This window comes from Semicossyphus pulcher, unplaced genomic scaffold (assembly GCF_022749685.1).
Source record: "Semicossyphus pulcher isolate SPU_LCO1_2020_fin unplaced genomic scaffold, fSemPul1.0.p SCAF_12, whole genome shotgun sequence".
Lineage (NCBI taxonomy): Eukaryota > Metazoa > Chordata > Actinopteri > Labriformes > Labridae > Semicossyphus > Semicossyphus pulcher.
This window is the reverse complement of record NW_027211626.1, coordinates 316,744-335,647: the sequence shown is the minus strand read 5'-3', so window position 1 is coordinate 335,647 and position 18,904 is coordinate 316,744. Positions and strand designations below refer to the sequence as shown.

At 45.1% G+C, this 18,904-nt stretch overlaps 1 protein-coding gene across 3 annotated transcripts in view; it reads left to right on the top strand.

The window, feature by feature from the left end:
- LOC138588290 (phosphofurin acidic cluster sorting protein 2) overlaps positions 1–18,904 on the top strand; it is a 45,973-nt gene that overhangs the window by 17,005 nt on the left and 10,064 nt on the right. For 2 of the 3 annotated variants that reach the window (XM_069658318.1, XM_069658317.1), the window contains exons 2-12: positions 2,715–2,802; positions 8,654–8,743; positions 9,651–9,776; positions 12,018–12,180; positions 13,310–13,401; positions 13,631–13,711; positions 14,032–14,091; positions 15,424–15,575; positions 15,822–15,915; positions 17,148–17,231; positions 17,922–18,088. In XM_069658318.1, coding sequence (XP_069514419.1) covers positions 2,715–2,802; positions 8,654–8,743; positions 9,651–9,776; positions 12,018–12,180; positions 13,310–13,401; positions 13,631–13,711; positions 14,032–14,091; positions 15,424–15,575; positions 15,822–15,915; positions 17,148–17,231; positions 17,922–18,088 — 1,197 coding nt within the window. The remainder of the gene's footprint in view (positions 1–2,714; positions 2,803–8,653; positions 8,744–9,650; positions 9,777–12,017; positions 12,181–13,309; positions 13,402–13,630; positions 13,712–14,031; positions 14,092–15,423; positions 15,576–15,821; positions 15,916–17,147; positions 17,232–17,921; positions 18,089–18,904) is intronic. The other variant, XM_069658319.1, reaches the window with a different exon arrangement.

Genomic DNA, 18,904 nt, shown 5'->3' with positions numbered 1-18,904 from the left:
TAGATCCTTCAAAATCAAGTCAAAATATCATTATAGATTTTATTTCCATCCCCCATGCAGACCCTTTCATCCCTCCCCCATGCCTCTGTCACCTATTTTAGCAGAACGATTAGTGTTTTCGGGACACCTGGTCTGTCGCTGTAGTCCCTGATTGGGTGGCAAAGTGAACTGGCACTGGGCAGGAGCTCAGGCACACACTGGCACCGGGCCAGAACAGATGGCCACAAGTTTCACTGTCAACACAACACAGTGGCAGGCAGGCGAGCAGATAACACCTCTGTCTAATAATAAAAATCCCTGGTTCCCCTGGTGACCCCTCCAGTGCCTGCAGCCTTTTTAATTACATGTGGATCTCAGTCCTCAGAGAGAGAGAGCTGTGACGGGATAGAGATGTTGTTAAACCATCAGCCCTGCTTTCTCCCCCCCCCCCTCCCTCCCTCTGAGTCTGAGGGTGACTCATCCTCACCATATGACAGGCTGGATTCATGGCTACCTACAAGCTTTAACATTTAATTACTCCAGCCTCAAATAGAATTGCATTTCTTATTCTTGCACGTAACTGAGGTAATCATGCAGCAAAGCGGATCGGATATTCACGCCCCAAATGTTCCTGTAAAATGTCGTAGAATCATGTCTTCACTTACACGAGAACACTTCCTGCTCCTTCATCGTGTTAAACATGTTATATCGTCATCATCAAATATAAATTCTGTTGGCTGCTTGGATAAACCTCTCCGGGGATCTAATGACCTTAGTTAGCTTCCTCCTTTCTGCTGCTATAGTGTGATTTTTTTAATCAAAGCAATGCACAGAAATATTGACCAGTGCTGCCGTTTTTGCAGAGATAAACGAAGGGAGCTCATTGGATTAAATTAATCTGCGATGTGTTTGTTGTGAACGCACATGTTGCAGTAACGATTTATTGAGCAGCCCGAGTGTGAACCTATACGTGATGTATGACGCATCTCCAAGATGTCCAAGAGCAATGAACATTCTTCAAATCACAGCAGCTATTTCGTTCTCGTGCAGAAACCCTGTTGTCTTGTTCATACGCCCAGACCTCCTCATTGTTGTCGTCTCTTAAACTCCAGCTTCCTTTGCTCGAACGTGTTTTTCTGAGTCTTTGTGAATCACACTTGCCTTGCAGGGAGTGTCTGAATGAAGTCACAGAGAGTTGCTGAGTGTCTCTCAAGGAAAGTGGGTGACTGGATGGTTGTTTGCTTTGTCTCTCTTCCTCCTCTTTGACTCTCAGACTCATCACACTTTCATGCAGCAGGACTGGAGGGAAAGTGGGTCAGGAGGAGGAAGCTTTAGCAAACTTGGCCTGGGTGTTGTTGACTTTTTGATGAGTGGCTGTAGAGGGTTTTTGAGAGTGTGTTGATGCAGAGGAAAGGAAAGGGGATTTTTAAAGGTCGTTTATTGTTGTAGACTCATAAAGGAGGCGTGGACTAAAGGCTGCAGCCTGATTAGCCTTCATGCATGCTTCTTGTTTTCTGCCTCTGAGAGAGGTCTGACCTGAGAGGTGTCAAAGCAGGGACCCTCAGATGTAAATTATATTTGACTCTACTTGTTTGCACCTCTTCAGTTCTGTAAAACAGTGTGCCAGTATGAAGTGTATTTACCTTCTGTAGAGGCATGTAGGTATGTTTAGAAGTGTTCTTATTTGTTGAGCAGAACGAACAGATGGCAGTGAGTCACTTTAATGTGTAGCAGCACGCTGAAACAGGGCTGACTGAAGACATTTTACTGCGATGACTTCTCAAAGCATCTGTGCCATCTTCCATGAAGGATTCAGCATAAAGCTGACAAGAGGAAAACTGATTTAGTAGCACTTCGCTGCATCATCCATCTTCAAGATATTTCCTGTAAGACAGGGGACACAGCGCTGGTTTCCAGTTGCTGTCTCCATCGTTCATTCACTGTCTTCAACGGTCCAAACTGACAGACTCGAAGGGATGCAGGAAAGTTGTTCCAAGATCTTCCAAGATATAAACCCATTTGTTTATGCCTGAGATAAACCCGACCCGGTCTATGTCCAAGAGGAAGAAGTCCAGGGACAGGAACGTGTCGGATCCTGAAATAGACCCGACAGTCTGGTTATTAAGCGATTCTAAAAAAAAGTTTGAGATGTTTACCAAAACTATTTTTAATTTATTGTCAGTCCTTTTGTTGTGATGTGAGCTGCTGGGAGTCAGACTTGTAATAATCTTAACTGCTCTTACTTTCCTATCGTCTTTGTCCACAACTTGCATGAAGGAGGAAGAGACTGCACACACTGCCTCCTTCATGCTGGTGGTGTGGCTCAATGTTCCTACCCTTGCTCTTGTATACTGATCTGAAGTCAGCCTCATCATCATGCATGTTGCTCACACACAGCATATTTGTTTCTCTGAGTATTGGCCCTTATTATGCGTCTTCATGAATCGACTCTGGCATTATGTAAAACAGTAAAAAGATAAGGACCCTCAGGCCAGGTGTTGGGTCCGCGGGTCCAGGTTGACCCGTGAGGACCTCTACCTGGATATTTCCTGTAATTACTATCATAAGAGGAGATAGAACTTGAAATGATCGTTCCTGCAGACCTCAGAAAGAATAAGACACAAGTCAAATGTGGCAGCTGCGTTGTCCTCCGTGCTTCTCATCCTCTGATGCTGCAGCGTGTTAGTCATACACTAATCTGTTTCTCTCCCCTCTTTGTTCTCTCTCCTTCTCAGGCTCTGCAGCCTCACTCTGAAGAAGCTGGTCGTCCTCAAAGAACTGGATAAAGAGCTGAACTCCTTGTCTATAGCTGTCAAAATCCAGGTGGGTGGGTTAATCTCCTACGTGTGACGGGAGTGTCGGGCTCGATTGCAACACATTTGATAGCAGCGTGTTGCAGTCTGGAGTCTGTGGCTCACTGTGGCACAGTTCTGTGTAGAGGCTGGTCTCTGTTGAACATCATCACAAAGCTTCAGTGATGATGAGACGTGCTGCTAATCCTGCTGATTGATAAAAAGCTCTTTTGAGTCACTTCCACTCCGGTGATTTAAAGGCAGACTAGCATTAGCACTTTTAGCTGGAGCTTTAGCACCTTAGGCAGATTGTACATCTTACATTGATTGCTAAAGCGTGTTTGTGTCATGACGGGGCTGCCTCCTTTCTGTTATTCAAAATGTGTAATGCACTTTTTACGTGGTGGTCACATTACGTTTGAGTCACATCCTCTTTCTTGCAAACGCAGAACGAAAGGGAACAAGCAGAATTAAAACAGCTTCTTATGAAGTATCCCAACACTAAAATGTTACGGGGACTTGAGCTCTGCTTTTCACCAAACAAGCTGATACGGCCCTTACAACTTCCTCCTTCCACCCTGCAGAGCTGTGGGATCGGACGGCTCTGTGTTTGTTGTGTTTTCGTCTTACCGTCACTGGAGCAACACATTCCCGATCAACCTTCATTTGGAATTCAAAGTATTCCTCGAGCTCAGAGGGAGCTATTTTAAAGAAGGGATACCGTTTCTCCTCTTCTCCTTCTCAGAATAATGTTTCCTTTGACTGACATGTTGTTGGCAGAGAGCTGGAGAGGTTGTTTTTACTCGTCAATGTCCCGCCCCCTGTCAGTCACCTTGTGTGTGTGTGTGTGTGTGTGTGTGTGTCTGTGTTGCGTGCTGTGTGCGTGTGTGTGTTGCGTGTGTGTACCTGTGTGGGAGACAGAAAAGTAACAAAATATTTGAACAAAATAACCAAACCAATCAGCTGATTGATAATGTCTCAAAGCAGGTATTTGGCTGTGGATGGATTTACTGTTTCCTCATGATATTCTCATATTGTAGAATTATTATTACACCATGTAACTGTGTGAAATTACATGTTAATATTTCAAACTGAGTCTGAGTGTCAATCATAAACTGTAAATGTAACGGACATAGCCTCTGTGTCGACACTCATTAGTTTGGCATTGTTGCCGTCAATATGTACATTTTGTGCAGCCAGAAGTGACCATATTTGGACAACAGGGTGGAGCCGGAGAAGAGCGAGAGGTTAGCAATGCCTGGCTAATGCATTAGCTGCTAATGAGCTTGTTAACCATCATGTTTCCCACAGAATGAGATTCTGTTTGTGGTGGTGCTGACCGGACTACGTCGCCTAGCTTAGCAGAGTAGCTGCATCTCTGCAGCCTCTGGCTCTCGTGGAATAAATTGACTTCATGTAGTTAAACTACGTTTAAATCACATCCTGTGTTTAAGTGAATTTAATGAAGATGAATTTATTAAACTACCTCTTTACTTCAAATGGACGAGAGAGCTGAGGAGGAAAGAGACACACATGTTCTTTAGTCGTAGATGCTGTTTGTCCTTCGTCCAAACATAGTGTAGTCTCTAAATATCATGTCAGACACAGAGATTAATACTCTGAATAAAAAGCATCAAATGAAGGTTTTACTTCTTATGCAGCTGTTTGAACTAAAAACTCTTTTTCATCGACTCTGCTGTAGCTGTTCCCTCCCGTCTGCTTTCATGCCTCAGTAATGGACCATTTTTCTTACCCACTCTCAACATTGTCCCCCTCATTACAAAACATAATTGAAATTTTATTCAGTACTGTGTGATTCTATTTAAAGAGAAACAAATCATCCCCTTTACTGTCATCCTGGAGGAGAAAGCAACCAACCAAGTGTGGCGTTATCCATGAGCTATGCCGTCTCCAGAGCGTGAAATCTCTCCGTTTCTGCTGAGCTGCCCTCAGGACAGCCGAGCACAGCTCTGTTCACCGCCGCTCCGGAACTGGAGCATTAAATGCAGTTTCCAGCAGGTTTGGTCGGGAGAACGGAGCCGCTGAGGGGATGAAGAGACAGTTGGAGAACATGACGGAGGGATAAGAGGGGTTTGTTTTCAGACAGTGAATAACTAAACCCTCATTACAGCATGACATCAGCTCTCTGTTCAGCATACAGTGGCCGTCTCTTTCTCTCTCTGGGTCTCATCAGGTTGAGTGTGCATGCACACACAGCCCTTGTAATGGCTAACTGTTTGGACAGTCTCCCAAAGCCGCAGCAGGGATGATGAGATTGCAGTTTTAGTCTCCAGGAGGCTCTCTGTTCTCCAGGGAGACGGTCGTCTGTCTCAGCCTGGAGACCGCCGGGTCACTGCGTGGAGCTTCGGCATGTTCACACTACCCTCTGCTACATGTTCTACACAATGGGCTGCAGCGTGATTATTCGTTGTTAATCCGATTTTATTTTGATTTCTAAACAAAGACGAGTTCGATCTGACCTGTCGACAAAATCTATCTTCTATTTTAAACCTTGATTTTGCTAGAATCCCAAAGACTGTCCACCTTTATCTGGTGAACAGTAGGTTTCTATACATTCTTTCATATTGAATTAAAGGCACATTCCAGAAACCCCTCCATCTTAAATCCTTCCACTTTAAATCTTGTTCTCATGTAGTTTCCTCTCCAAATGATTGTAAACCAAACGTCTGGAATTACAGCTGCATCTACCTGAAGAAGTCTATGCTGAAGCTAAAATGAGTTTTACAGAGTAGTTCTTGTCCCGCACATTCCCTCCATGATTCTGCACTTTGTGTCTCTGTGAGCTGCAGCCTGAGGTTGGAGGCAAACATTGATGTCGGCTGGATTACGATAGGAAAGTCGTGCAATCCTCATTTCAGCGTGAGCCGCTGTCCGAAGCACTTCCATTTGCAGAACACTCAGATATGATCCAATTACGTTTGTGTATCTGTGTGTGCGCCTGTACGAGTGTGTGTTGGGTGAAAGCAGAAGCCTCAAAACGCCTTTAAAACCTCTAATACAATTGCACGTTGAGTTCATGTCCTGACCCTAAATCACTTCCTGTCGTGTTGCTGCCAACAGGGGAGCCAATTTAGAGAATTTAACACGTTTAAAGGAAGTAACCTTGAGAAGAAGTGTAACGCTGAACTTGTTTTCCCACCAGCTCGGTGGAGTAGAGGGGCCGTAACATCCCCCCATCTGGCCCCAGAGAGAGAGTGCAGAAGCTTGTCACAGGGGAGAGAGAGGGGGCGAGTGAGGGGGCGAGCGAGGGGGCAGGCGGGGGGGGGGCAAAGGACATTCAGTACAAGCTTTCCTTGCCAAGGCTCTGTATTGTGAGTGCATGTCAGGCAGTTTGAGAGTGCTCAGCTTTTGTGCTTTGATTCATTGTACCCGTCACTGAGCATGAGAAAAGAGTGCATACAAGGCCTCTTTGTGGAGCTCAAGTTAGTGACAAGGTCAGACTGAGACAGAGATTCACCTCTTTTTACTTTATATACAGAACAGGAGCCTCAGCTGCTGTCACAGTGCTGTCAGCATGTCCTTCTCTGAACGTATCGAGCCGTTAGGCTGCACAGAAAAATGCTTATTACAACTGAACGCTGCGAGTGTCAGCGGAGCTAAAGATGCTGTACTCCTGTTCTACCTTCAGCTTTCCTTTCAAGTCTTTAACGTCTCATTTGATGCATTGGTGCAAATGTTACTTTGAAACCATTTCTGTGCTTTATGAAGAAGAACAAAGTGTTCTCTGAGTGCTTCATGTTTGTAATGTAACACGTTTGTTGAGTTTTGGAGGTGAAACAATATGAGAAATAAAAGATCTGAATAATTCAATAATGATCTCTAAAGTCTTAATCAGATATATCATGTGGCAAACACCGCCCACTGAATATGTAAGATATCATGATACTTATAAGAGTTAGAAAATACCCAACATGCTACATGTCTTGTTTCCTTCTTTTAGAGAAGAAAAACACTTAAAGAAAACGGTTGCAAAAATACTGAACTGACTAAACATTGCATTGCTTTATGGGGCGCACATGCAACATGCACTGACACAGAGATGTTATTCTTTACCATAAGTTGAAATAACTGGTGCATGTGTGCATGTGTGCATGTGTGCATGTGTCGTCCACACAGAAGCATTCATGAGCAGATGCAGCACCTCCTGATATCCTGTGATGATCCCTCAGTACACACCCAACCATTTCATTCGGTATCTGTTACATGATTTAGCAGCTCTGATGACATTCGGATCAAATGTCGCACATCGGACTATTAAAGAACCCCCCCCCCTCCCCTCCCGATAGAGGATAGCTTCACTGCCCCATACTGCTCTCCAAGTCTGACTTAATTCGATTGGCAGGTCTGGCAGATACCTGAAGTCTATTTTTTATTACATCAGTGGAAGAGCTGCCAAATCTATTACACAACACATGTCTGTCTTCAGCTCTCACTGCTTCACATAAAATCCTTACCTCCAGACTTGACAAGCTGTCTCTGTTCTCACGTTCACACTTTGATTCTGTCTCAAGGTTAGAAGATGAATAAAAAGAATTAAACTATCGTGAGGAGGAGATCGTGATAGCCTCAAACCCGAGGCTCGTAGAAGAGACATGCTCGGGGCTAAGACGGGCCCTGCCAGGACGCCCTGTTGGACGGCGTCCTTTCATTTGGACGAGACTACAACCTGTGACATTTAAATCCCTCTGCTGTTTGGTCACACCAACTTTGTGCCAGCTCCTAGATTTAGCTGATGATTCTCTCTCAACCAAGCGCTAAAAAAAACTGCACTTCGTTTCGAGTTTCAGCCCTGAAACAGAAGCTGTTAATTTCTGAATGAGATCTCTGCCCACAACATGCAACATTAAACTGTAGCAGCTATAAATATGTCAGCTTTGTCCAGGTTACGGTCAAAGCTCCACCTGGACCAAACATCCCTCTCAAGCCATGATTAAACCGAGAAGATGTTTGTGTGTGCTGAGGGCAGCTGTAGTGTCGTGGTTGAAGATGAAGCTTCGGGTGGTTGCTGTTTGAGTTTCTCTGTCAGTAAGGAAACCTCTCTGATCACCAAAGTCTGCACTAAGCAGGATTTGTGAGGTAGCTTGTGGGTTCACTTTGGGTTTTCTGTACTAGCGCGTTGGTTCACTTCTTACCGGGGTGCATCGCCAGTGTGAACGGAGCAGCTTATGTTTGAGACACCGTCATAAAAGCATCACCTATTTACAAATGAGTTATCTCGATCCTGGAGCGCGGCGAGCAGATCCTGAGGGGGAGGACGAGAGTATTCAGAGAGACAAAACACTTTACTTTACCGGATTTCATGTGATTGGTTATATGATGCAAACCCCGCCCCTTTTATGGGACACGCTCATGGAAAACCTTGATTTACTTCCTGAACTGATAACCCGAGAGGTGAAGCCAGATCACTAAAAGACACCCTGGCTTTGCTGAAGCTCCGTCGTACAGGCCTCAGCTCCTGATCTGTCGCTGAGCTGTTCGTCTGACCTGTTTCAGTTGTTTTAGTTGCACTGTTTCACCATAAAGTATGGAGGACTGTTTGTATGTGGCTGCCTGAAGGTGTGAAGCAGCAGGAATGTGTGAAAGTGAAGCAGGCTGGTGCTAGAATATCTGCGCACTCAGTCACTTCCGTCTGCACAGATATCGCCTTCAGAAACATTATAAGTTAAGAATTTGTTGGGATTTTCTTTATTCCAAGGGGAGCGTGTTAAATCTAAATGCACCCTCAGAATAAACAATGTTGTACGTTTGACTCCAGACAAGTTTTATACCAAAACAAGCCTAAAAGTCCCTGCTGTATTCTTGTTTATAAGTCCTTGTTACAAGCGTTCTGATCATGAAACCTTTCTTTACTTTTCTTGCAGGGTTCAAAGCGTCTGCTGAGATCGAACGAGTACGTCCTCCCACCCAGCGGGCTGATGGAGACAGACCTGGAGCTCACATTCTCACTACAGGTGAGCTCTCTGACATCACACCGTGAATTGTCACACTCACATGGCAGTGAGTTTACAGGCAGGGCTGTGTTGAAGCTGCACTTTAACTCCTTGCAAAAGTGTGAAGTTAAAAATATCCACGTGTGCTTCCACATGTGTGTTTACAGCCGATTAAATCAGGTTTGGTAGTTTAAAATGAGCCTGAACCATGATGTTATTTAGTGCTCAGAGGAGGTGTTAGCTCTTGTTGTCGGGGGGCAGGAAGTGTTTCTGTTGTTTAATAGAACAATTTTCCAAGTGCAACCATACGTTGTTCTTTACAGAGATGAATTATTAACAAAGTCACTGAAGCAGAAATACTTCATGACTGTTTTAAAATAGCTAGACAGCTGTGGAGGTAAAAGGCCAGGAAGGTGTGGAAAAGTTGTGGATGGAGAAGTTGTACATTTAACTGAAGAGAATCATCTAAAACAAAAGCAGTCCGCTAAAACACAGGAAAGCCTGCAGCGGTGATGTACAACCAACTTTTATTTTTATTTCACCTTTATTTACCTGGAATATTAAGATACAAAATCTCTCTTATCATAAAGTCCTGGTCAGAAACGCAGCAAACAAAGTTTCACTTTAAGAATAAACAAGTAATCAATCAAACACTGAATAAGCAGGTTGAGGGCCTGTTACCTTTACACCGTCGGGAAGAAACCGTGGACCCGCTCAGACTCCACCCTGATGTGAGACAAAAATATATTTAATGCATGAAACCTTATTTTAATATTTCAGTCATCTGGTTGAAAAAAAAGTGATTTGCAGTAAACTGAACAGCAGACAGGGTTTCTTCTGTTATTGCACAGAGCAGGTCGACATCACAGAGGTCAGCAGTGTGTTGAAATCAGGCTGCATTAAATAAAACCTGTGTTTTTGTTTTCAGTACCCACATTTTCTGAAGAGGGACGCCAACAGACTGCAGATCATGCTGCAGAGAAGGAAACGCTACAAGAATCGAACCATCCTGGGCTACAAGACTTTGGCTGTGGGAGTTATAAACATGGCTGAGGTAGAGTTATTTCATGTTTCACTGTCAGCTGTTTCGTTCCTCCCGAGACGCACATCGATGTGCTCTGAGCTTGTCATTTCCTGCTGCTCCTCTCTGACAGTGACTGACATGGATATTAGCGTCTGTGTCCTGTGTTACACATCATTTCAGATGATTCATGCTCATCACACAGACTGCTCTGTGAGATTATGGACCATCTGGAGCCAGCTTCATATGCACTCTCCTGCAAACGGTGCATTCAGCCATGCTGTACAGAAATAATGTCCCAGGAGCTGCTTTAATGGATGTTTGTCTAATGCAGAGGTTTACCGTTACGTTGTTGCTTCCTGATTTAAGTCATTTCATGTTGAGTGTCTGTCAAAGTCTTCAGCTGGACCAACAGGGTGGATGTTGCTGTTACGTCAGATTGTATGCATTCAGGCTGCCCCCGATGCATCATATGAAGCTGTTAGTTTAAGAAAATGGTCGACCAGTTGGTTCAAGTTTCTGATATGATATAATATTAATTTAAGTATCTATTTTGAGGCATCAGAAAATAGTTTGCAGTGACAAAGAATGTTTGAAGTAACATGTAGCTTCATGAGGGAGAAATACAAACTGTAATAATGAGGCTTCGAAATATACATTTTGCACATTCATGAAGCAAGCCGCCTGCTAACAACAATGCTAACGGTGAAAGAGGCTCCGTGAATGACGTCAGTTAATGGATTTGTCAGAAGAACCAGCATGGTGACTGGACAAACTCGGTGTCTCGTCGTCTCTCCCGGCTTCAGGCCTCTGAACTGTAGTTGGTCGAACTCTGTTTTCTTGGGCTGATTCAGTTAGCTATAGCCTAGCTCCTTGCTGCCCACTATCTTGCTAAATAGCATAGAACTGTGGTGAGACACGGTGGTAATGTTGCATAAAACAGAAGCTTTATTCCCTGAGGTCAGTGAACACAACACTGGGCTCTATAAACTTGAACCTGAGTTTACTTTCTGCTGGAACTCAACAACACATGAAAACATGAGCTTCACTGTGTCCGTGCTACATCCTCCAACTGTTATTAACTCACACAGGAGAGACTCACTGCACATAACAACCCTTCAGACTACGTCACATGCATACATTACCCACAAGACCCACTGTCTTAAAGGGGAAGGTCAGTCACACTGCAGACAGATCTAACAGACACTCGGACAACACAAGCAGCAGCTCCTGGATGATAAGATTCTTTTCATCGACTAAAGTTTGGTTGAATGTTTGGGGCAGCCCCAGTGTGCATGTTTGGCCTCCCTGCCTTTAGAACCAAAGTGGCTCTCTGTGCAGAACGAATGTGTCCCAGTGTTCACAGACAACATTTGGAAATATTTGACACATGTAAACAACAAAGGTAACATTTCTCAAGTTGTAATTGCAGCACCTGAGGCCTGTTCATGCTCAGTCAGAGTTACATTCCAGCAGAAGCCTCAGGACAGGAAGTGACACTGAAAACAAGACTGATGCATTATTGCATTTTAAAACGCCACCCAGCCGCTGTGCACCCCTCAGACCCTCTGAACACAGCTAGATGAGCCGTTATTGGATGCTGTTGTGTAATTATGTTGTCATTTGTTAAGTAAACTCATTCTGGGGCGTTTTGTGGGAAGAACTCACTTATTGGACTTTGCATGCAGCATTCAAGTGCACCCCGGCCTGTGTTTGAACACAGTGAGCCTCCTCCCTGTTCAGCAATTCATCAAGTACCCTCCAGAAAGAATGAAACTCATCCCTCCTCGTCTGATCGCAGCGTTTATGCAGACTGTGTTACTCTGTCTGACTGGATGATATGAGCACATTGGCTCATTTAGACATCAGAATGGAAGCGTTGCATTGTGCTGATGATGTTTTTAGAGATAGCAGAGCTGTCGGCCTGTAATCAGTCTGTAATTCACTGCGAGTGTGAAGCAGTGTAACAGAAGCGTCTCAATCACTGCTGGATCAGTTCTGGTTCAGTAAAAAGAGAGATACGATTCTCCCATCCTGCCTGGCTGTTGGTTTTATCTGTTCATGCTGCTTCGATACGGTTTTACAGAGAGATGATAGACAGAGGAATGTTAAGAGACAGAAAGCATCTAATTTAAAGAGGACTGATGTTACAAACACACTCAGGAACACTGCAGAGGAGGAAGAAAACAAACGTCTTTGTTTGGAGCCTGTTGTCTGTGTGAATGGATTCTTATAATCAATGCCTGGCCTTGTTGTTAATCTTCCCGTGTCCAGGTGATGCAACACCCAACAGACGGAGGACAGATTCTGGGTCTCCACAGCAACGTGAAGGAGGCGCCGGTGCGTGTGGCAGAGATCAGCGTGTACTCTCTGTCCAGCCAGCCCATCGACCACGAGGACGGCAGCGGGCAGGCCGGGCGCAAGACCAAAACTTCAGGTGGGCACAGCCGTCTCCTTCCCCCCTCTGTGGGTCTGAACCCCCTCGGTCAGATGTAACTGTAGCCTTCATCCTGCAGCCAGCCATCCTTACATACAGCTCCTATTACCTGAGGACCTAAAGATATGTTATTCTCCTCAGCTATGGTTGTAATGTTGATGTGAGAGCTGAGCAGATTCAGGGCAGGTTACCGTACACCCTTCTAAATCTGTTCAGGGAGTAATAGTGAGCCCTGCTCGGACTCCACGCCTCCTTCCTGCTGATCCCGGGCTGTTCTGGATGTTATTAAGGCCTCGGCTCAAACATAACAGATGAGCTCATGGCCCAAGTATTAAACCAGTGTCACTCAGACGGAGGGAAGATGTTGATCTTTCTCCTCTCTGCAGTCGTCCTTAATAACGCCTGTCCCGTCTCAGAAACACAGAACAGGATGTTTCACAGGAAGTCTGATTAGCTCCTCCGTCCTCCATCACCTGATCTGTTCTCCACGTCAAACATGCAGTAAAATCTGCCTCTTCGGGAATGTGGCTGTTCAATAAAAGATCTGCCGTTAAATTACAGAACAAAATGTTTCAGCCTCGAAAATGTCGTTAAAACTTCATCAGAATGTGAGACATGCATCAGAAAAGAACTCTGCAGTCTAATTTGCATACAATAAGAGTTTCATTACTTTTCAGCAGGCAAATTTAGCATTTAATCATGTGGAGAGAAAATGTTTTTGCATTATCATATATTTAGTTCATTATTCTCGCCAAGTAGTCAGAACAAGTCATTACTGATGAGAGCGCACAAGGACAGGAAATGAAGCAACTTTATCCACACGAGATGGAAGTTTGTCTTCCACTGAAAACTGTGAGAAACAAACACGAAGAAGCAGAACCGTTTTATATTACACTAAGGAGGTTCCAAGGTTTTGGAGAACAAATTGCTTCCTATAGGAATTCTTTTACAAAAGAACATTTCAGCAGAGTTTCAGCTCTAATAACGCCGTGACCTTGGAAACCTGCTCATCTCTTTCAGTCACTTTTAAACATGTGAGTGTGTACTGAAGCATTTCTTCCTAATATAATTCCAGACATGAATCTTTGTGTTTTGATGGTTTTCTGTGTTTCTCTGCTCTCTGCTTCAGACCGCTCCCCAGACATGGACAACTACTCTGAGGAGGATGATGACAGCTACTCGTCAGAGCAGGAAGCCAGCGATGATGCAGTTCATGGACAGGTCAGGGCCTGGAAATTGTTCGCTGCAGACAAAAGCTGCAAGACCCAGTGACATCTGAAATTGCTAAACAATAATGTTAGAGTATACTCATCATATTAAGCATGATATGCACAGTTGTGTTTACAAGAAAAGGAGGAAATTGGATTTCCTGTTAAAAGCAGCTGTCCTTTTAGATGCATGACCTAAATTAAGTGATTTTTCAAAGTATATGTTACATCTTGTATTTCAGGATCTTTACGATGAGGACGATGAGGTCAGGAAGCCGAAGAAACCCCGGAGGAAAATGATCCGAACCACCTCCATGACGAGGGTGAGTTTCCTGCCTGCCAATCATTGACTGTGGGAATAACTCCAGACGTGTGTTTGTGGCTGTACGAGCTTTTAAGGCAGAGCACACACTGTGCTGCGTTTGTTCAAGCCATTAGCACGATGTGGATGAGCATGTAAATGAACACAGTGGGCTCACTGGACTGGTTCTAACGGTCTTTACATAGAGTGGCTGTGAATGAGTAATCCAGGGGACAGTTACTGGGAGCGGCGATAAGCCCGAGCCCAGCTGTCGTGCATATTTAATGATTTCCTCTTCAGACGCTTCTTTTTCTCATTATTGTGTTTTTATCTGTGTTTCAGCAACCGAACTTTAAGCAGAAGTTTGTGGCCTTGCTGAAGAGGTTCAAGGTAACAGACGAGGTGAGTGTGAGGAAAACGATTAGGTTTGTTTTGATTGACAGCCAGGAGAGCACAGTCGGTGTCAAAGCAGACGATGTGGTGGTTTCTCAGTCGTCTGTTGTGAAGCTTTTCTAAGTCAGGTGTGAAACATCTTCGTTATTAACCTGCCCTCGGGGAAGGAGAAAATAACCTCAGTATTGACTCTGAACAGCACATTGCTACCTCACGGCTAATGTGACTGTGAATGCAGGAGGAGCTGCAGCTACGGCAGAGGTACAAGCATCATTGTGGTGCTGTGACTCATACTTTGCCATTAGCAGCGATTCATATGCAGAATCCATTAACACTTAATCTAATGATAACTGTGGGCTCACATGCTCGTCCTATTTAGGCTTGTGTTTCTCCTCAAGTCCTTTTGAATTCCTGTTTCTGTGGATGCTACATAATAGCTCGTAATCAGGTCATCCGCCGGAAGTCGACAACCCCTACAGTGGATTTCCATTAGTAGATAATCTGTCAGGCCTTTGTAATGATAATTATTATCAGTAAAGTGTGAAATTATAGGAGCAGATGATGTATATCTGCTGCATTGTTTTCCCTCTTTGTTCCTATTTCTGACATCAGCAGATGGATCACAACAACAAACAAACAAACATGTATCAGAGATCTGTGCAGGTTTTCTGGCTGGATGAGGATTTGCTTTACGTGCCATCCCTGTAAAGTTCCTGTTTATATGTGGATTTAAGATTGAGACCAAGAGACGAGTGTAAGTGATGCTTAAAGGAGCCTCTGAGACACCTGAGTTGTGTTTTCCTGGATGCTTCTGGAAGCTCAGGTGGCCCGGTGATCTTTTATCACGTTCCCTGTCTCTAATCCCTTCCTTCCTGGTGGCTGGGCAGTGTGCAGGGCGGCTGCTCTATAAATACAGCGCCAGGAGGAGAAGGAGCGGGGACAGACTGTGTTTATCTGCTCCCTGCCAGCTTCTGCACTTATGGAGTGGCATTAATCACCTGATTAGTCCACAGGCCTGCCTGTGTGCTGCTCCTATGATATACATCCCCTCTGTGCAGCTGGTAGATCAAGGCTCAGGACCTCAGCTCTCCTCTAGCACTCACTTACCTTTTAATTGGGCTGCTTAGGGCCGAGGCAGGGATGTATTTATAGCATAGCCTTCCTCATTTTATAGCCTTCAGTGTTCTGTCCTTCTCTCAGCTCCATTAGCCCCGCTATGAAAGTGATTAGCTAATGCACAGCAACAATCACCCCCCACACTTATTTAATCCACAGCCATAATTACAAATCCCTGATTACAGTGTACTGAAGTGTCGATGATGTGTGTATCCTGCACGGCAGGTCCTGGACTCTGACCCAGTAGACCAGACGCAGGAGGTGGAGGAGGATCTGGACTTACTCTACGACAGCCTGGAGGTGTACAACCAGAGCGACAGCGGGCCGGAGATGGAGGACAACGAGAGCGTCCTGAGCACGCCCAAACCCAAACTCAAGTACGTCCACACTCGAGGGACATCTTTTCATCATTTGCTTTATTTTTCTACTAATTGACTGAATCCTGTCTGCAAACTGTCTTTGAAAAAGATACGGTTATTAAAGACACAAATAACTTGTCTCTACTTTTGGCACAACCTCCCACAAATTGTAACTGACCTTTCGAGTGAAAGAGCCCAGAAAACAAATGAAGAAAGCTTTTTGTTGTTTCTTTTCTCTAATTCGGGTCTGTGTTCTGTTTCCAGGCCGTTTTTCGAAGGGATGTCTCACTCCAGCTCCCAGACAGAAATTGGAAGCATACACAGCCAGAAAAGCGCGCAGAGAGAGCTGTCATGTCCTGTAAGTTGATCCCCAGGCGCTGGTCCCCGTCTGCTGCCTTTCAGCCCCTCTGTTTATCCAGAAAGTTCTGCCTGGCAGCTGCTGGACAGATTCTTTTTGTAAACACTGTTATGTAAAGGAATTGCCCCTGGGCACTGTTTAAATGTCTGGCAGTCCTCCGTGCTTTTTGTGGTCCAGGGATTCCCGAGCGCCATGATACTACAAGAAAGACATTCTGAGCATGAGCGCAATGCAGCCCACCAGCTCCCACCCCCGCCGGATAGTATGTGGGCCTGCAGTCCTTACCCTACTCACCCCTAAAGCCCGCCAGTATTTATAGGGACCGACACAGAATGACCCCTTCACCACCATCAACACAGACACAAATATGCTCCCATGCTCAGAGCGAAGATTGGATGGAGCAATCCCTGAACTCCCACTCACAGATTTATGGCCCATTGGAAACAACGAGGCCAGAGAGAGAGAGGAAGAGAAGGCGAGAGAGCGAGCGCTGTTTATAAATATCAGGGAATCCATTTTACTCTGTAATAAAACAGCTCGCGGCGTTTCTCACTGCTTCCATTTTGCTCAATAAATGTCTCCAGTGGAGCTTCATAAACACGTCTCACAGGCAGGATGGAAAGTCTTTGATGTAATATTAAAGTGAAATTAATGTAGATGTTACAAGATGCACTTTGAGTTTAGCAACTATACCGCACAAGTGTGTCACTTATTCTTTGGGGGTTAATATATTATTCGTCAGCCGCAGTGAAACGTGTAGAAGCTGGAGAGAGATTTAAAGCAGCCAGCTCTGCTGCCATCAGTGGAGCGCACACTGCGGTCAGAAACAACCAGTAAGAGTGGTCAAAGAGTCAGTCGTCATCGCCCGTACAGCAGACCAGGAACCCATCGGCTGTCACAGTTCCACTTTTTAAAAATCTCTTCTATCAACCAATCAATCAATATGAGTGCAGATGCCAATCCTGTCATAGAGGTCTTCTCTCAACTCCAACTGAATTTCTGCATCCCAGATGGCTAGTCAGACTGTAAACAATGACCACCTTACGGGAACGGAAGTCTTTGCCCGGATATCCTTAATCGTTTTTCCGAATAATCTCTGGCTACACCAGAAGACGTGATAACTCGCTCTCAGAGGCTAAATCTTTGTTGGACAAATAGCCAGTGTGTCCTCAGAAGTTTCTTCTGTGGTGAAACTGGTCTAATGTGTGTGCATGTGTGTGTTTTCCCTGCAGAGCGGAGACTTCCTGACCGTGGACAGATGTAAAGTGCAAGGGGCCCGGTATCAAGATGACAGCATCACAGACACAACAGTCGGGGTATGTTTGTGCAAAAACAGTCGCTATGTTTTTCTAAACTAAATCCCTCCTGTGCATCTCTTTCTCAGATTCTTCTTTCTTTCTCTCCACTCGAGCGCCCTTTCCTCCCGTGGGTCTTTGTTGTTTTCTAAGAAAAAGCAAAGAGGGCGGGAGTATGCGAGGGCAGTCACACCAAACAGCACAGTCATCCATTATAGATCAGTGGAGCAGACAGAGCAGCCCCATGCAGGATAAATCCTGCCTGATGAGGAGCAGGGTGTTTGTTGTTGTCTTTGTGCTGCTGGGTCGGTCTAACCTTGCTCGTCTGACCCCGGCTCCCCCTCTGAGTGCCGGGCAGCTGGCTCTGTGCACCGCTCCACATCCCCGACTCTAATGGAACATCTAAACTGCAGGAACAGAGTTTCCCCGCCACCTGCTAAGAGACCATGACTTTTTATCTCCTCTGTCATGGTGTGCTCGCATCATTATCTCTAACCTCAACAGCTGAGCTCAATTATTCAGCAGCCAGCACCTCTCTGCTTCCAGCTCTTACACACACACACACACACACACACACACACACACACACACACACACACACACACACACAGACCAGAACGTACCTGAAGCCTGAGAGAGAATCTGCTGTACCCTGATAGGACATGACAGGGCCTGTGCTGTATGATAAACATCAGTATTGTCCTCTTCCAGCCCTCCTGGCTCATCTTTGCTCCCCCTCTTTTGGTTCAGGAGCCAGAGACTGACGACAGCGTGCCGGGGCCGGGGGAGGTGAGCAGCTGGGATGTCAACACCGAGCGGATGACCAGCACTGTTGGCAAGCTCTGCAAGACAGAGTCCCAGAACCACATGTCTCCCAGGTACACTGCTGCTCTCTACATCTGGAAACATGCACACAACACAGCGTTATGTCATCATGTATGTACACACGGGCTGCAGGCTGCTGGAAACGTAAACTGTGGGATATCTTTCATTGTTGCAAAATATATTACAGTATGAATTTCTCCAGACATATGCAGTCTGTTATTCATGTCCTGATAGAGATTAAAAGAGTACTTAAAGGTGACATCCACATCCAGCTACTTCTAACACACCTTGTTCAGCCCTCTGATACCTGCAGGAGGAGACAACAGGTGGAGAGATTTGGGGAATTTTGAGAAATAAACCTTTCACACTTTTCAAGTAACAAAGATTTACCTGTACGCCTGCAAGATGTACTGATAGCTAGAACATCTGTTGTTTGTGTGACAGTAACTTTAAGTTTTAAACAGCACTGCTGCGTCTTTCATCGTAGCTGCAAATAAGAAGCATTCTGTGTCACATCTGCTCCGCTAACTGTCTGTATGTGTGGCAGAATGGTTCACCAGCACGGGGACGAGGTGCTGCTGATGACGTCATTTGATGCACTAAAAAAAAGCAGCCTGGCGTGCTTCCAGCATCCAGGCAAAATGATCTGTGATAATTGTCGTGTTTAGCGCCTGTTCATGGGCAGGTGACACACACTCTGCATGCGCAGCAGTCAGTAATGTGTTATCAGAAGAACTTTTCTTGTAGATTAATCAAACGTGGCGAGTTTTACTTTGATATCAAGCAGCAAAAAAAGCAGCAGCATGTTGGTTAGAGTAAATGTGCTCCACGTTACAGCACAGGTCCTGCAGGCTTTCACGTGAAATGTG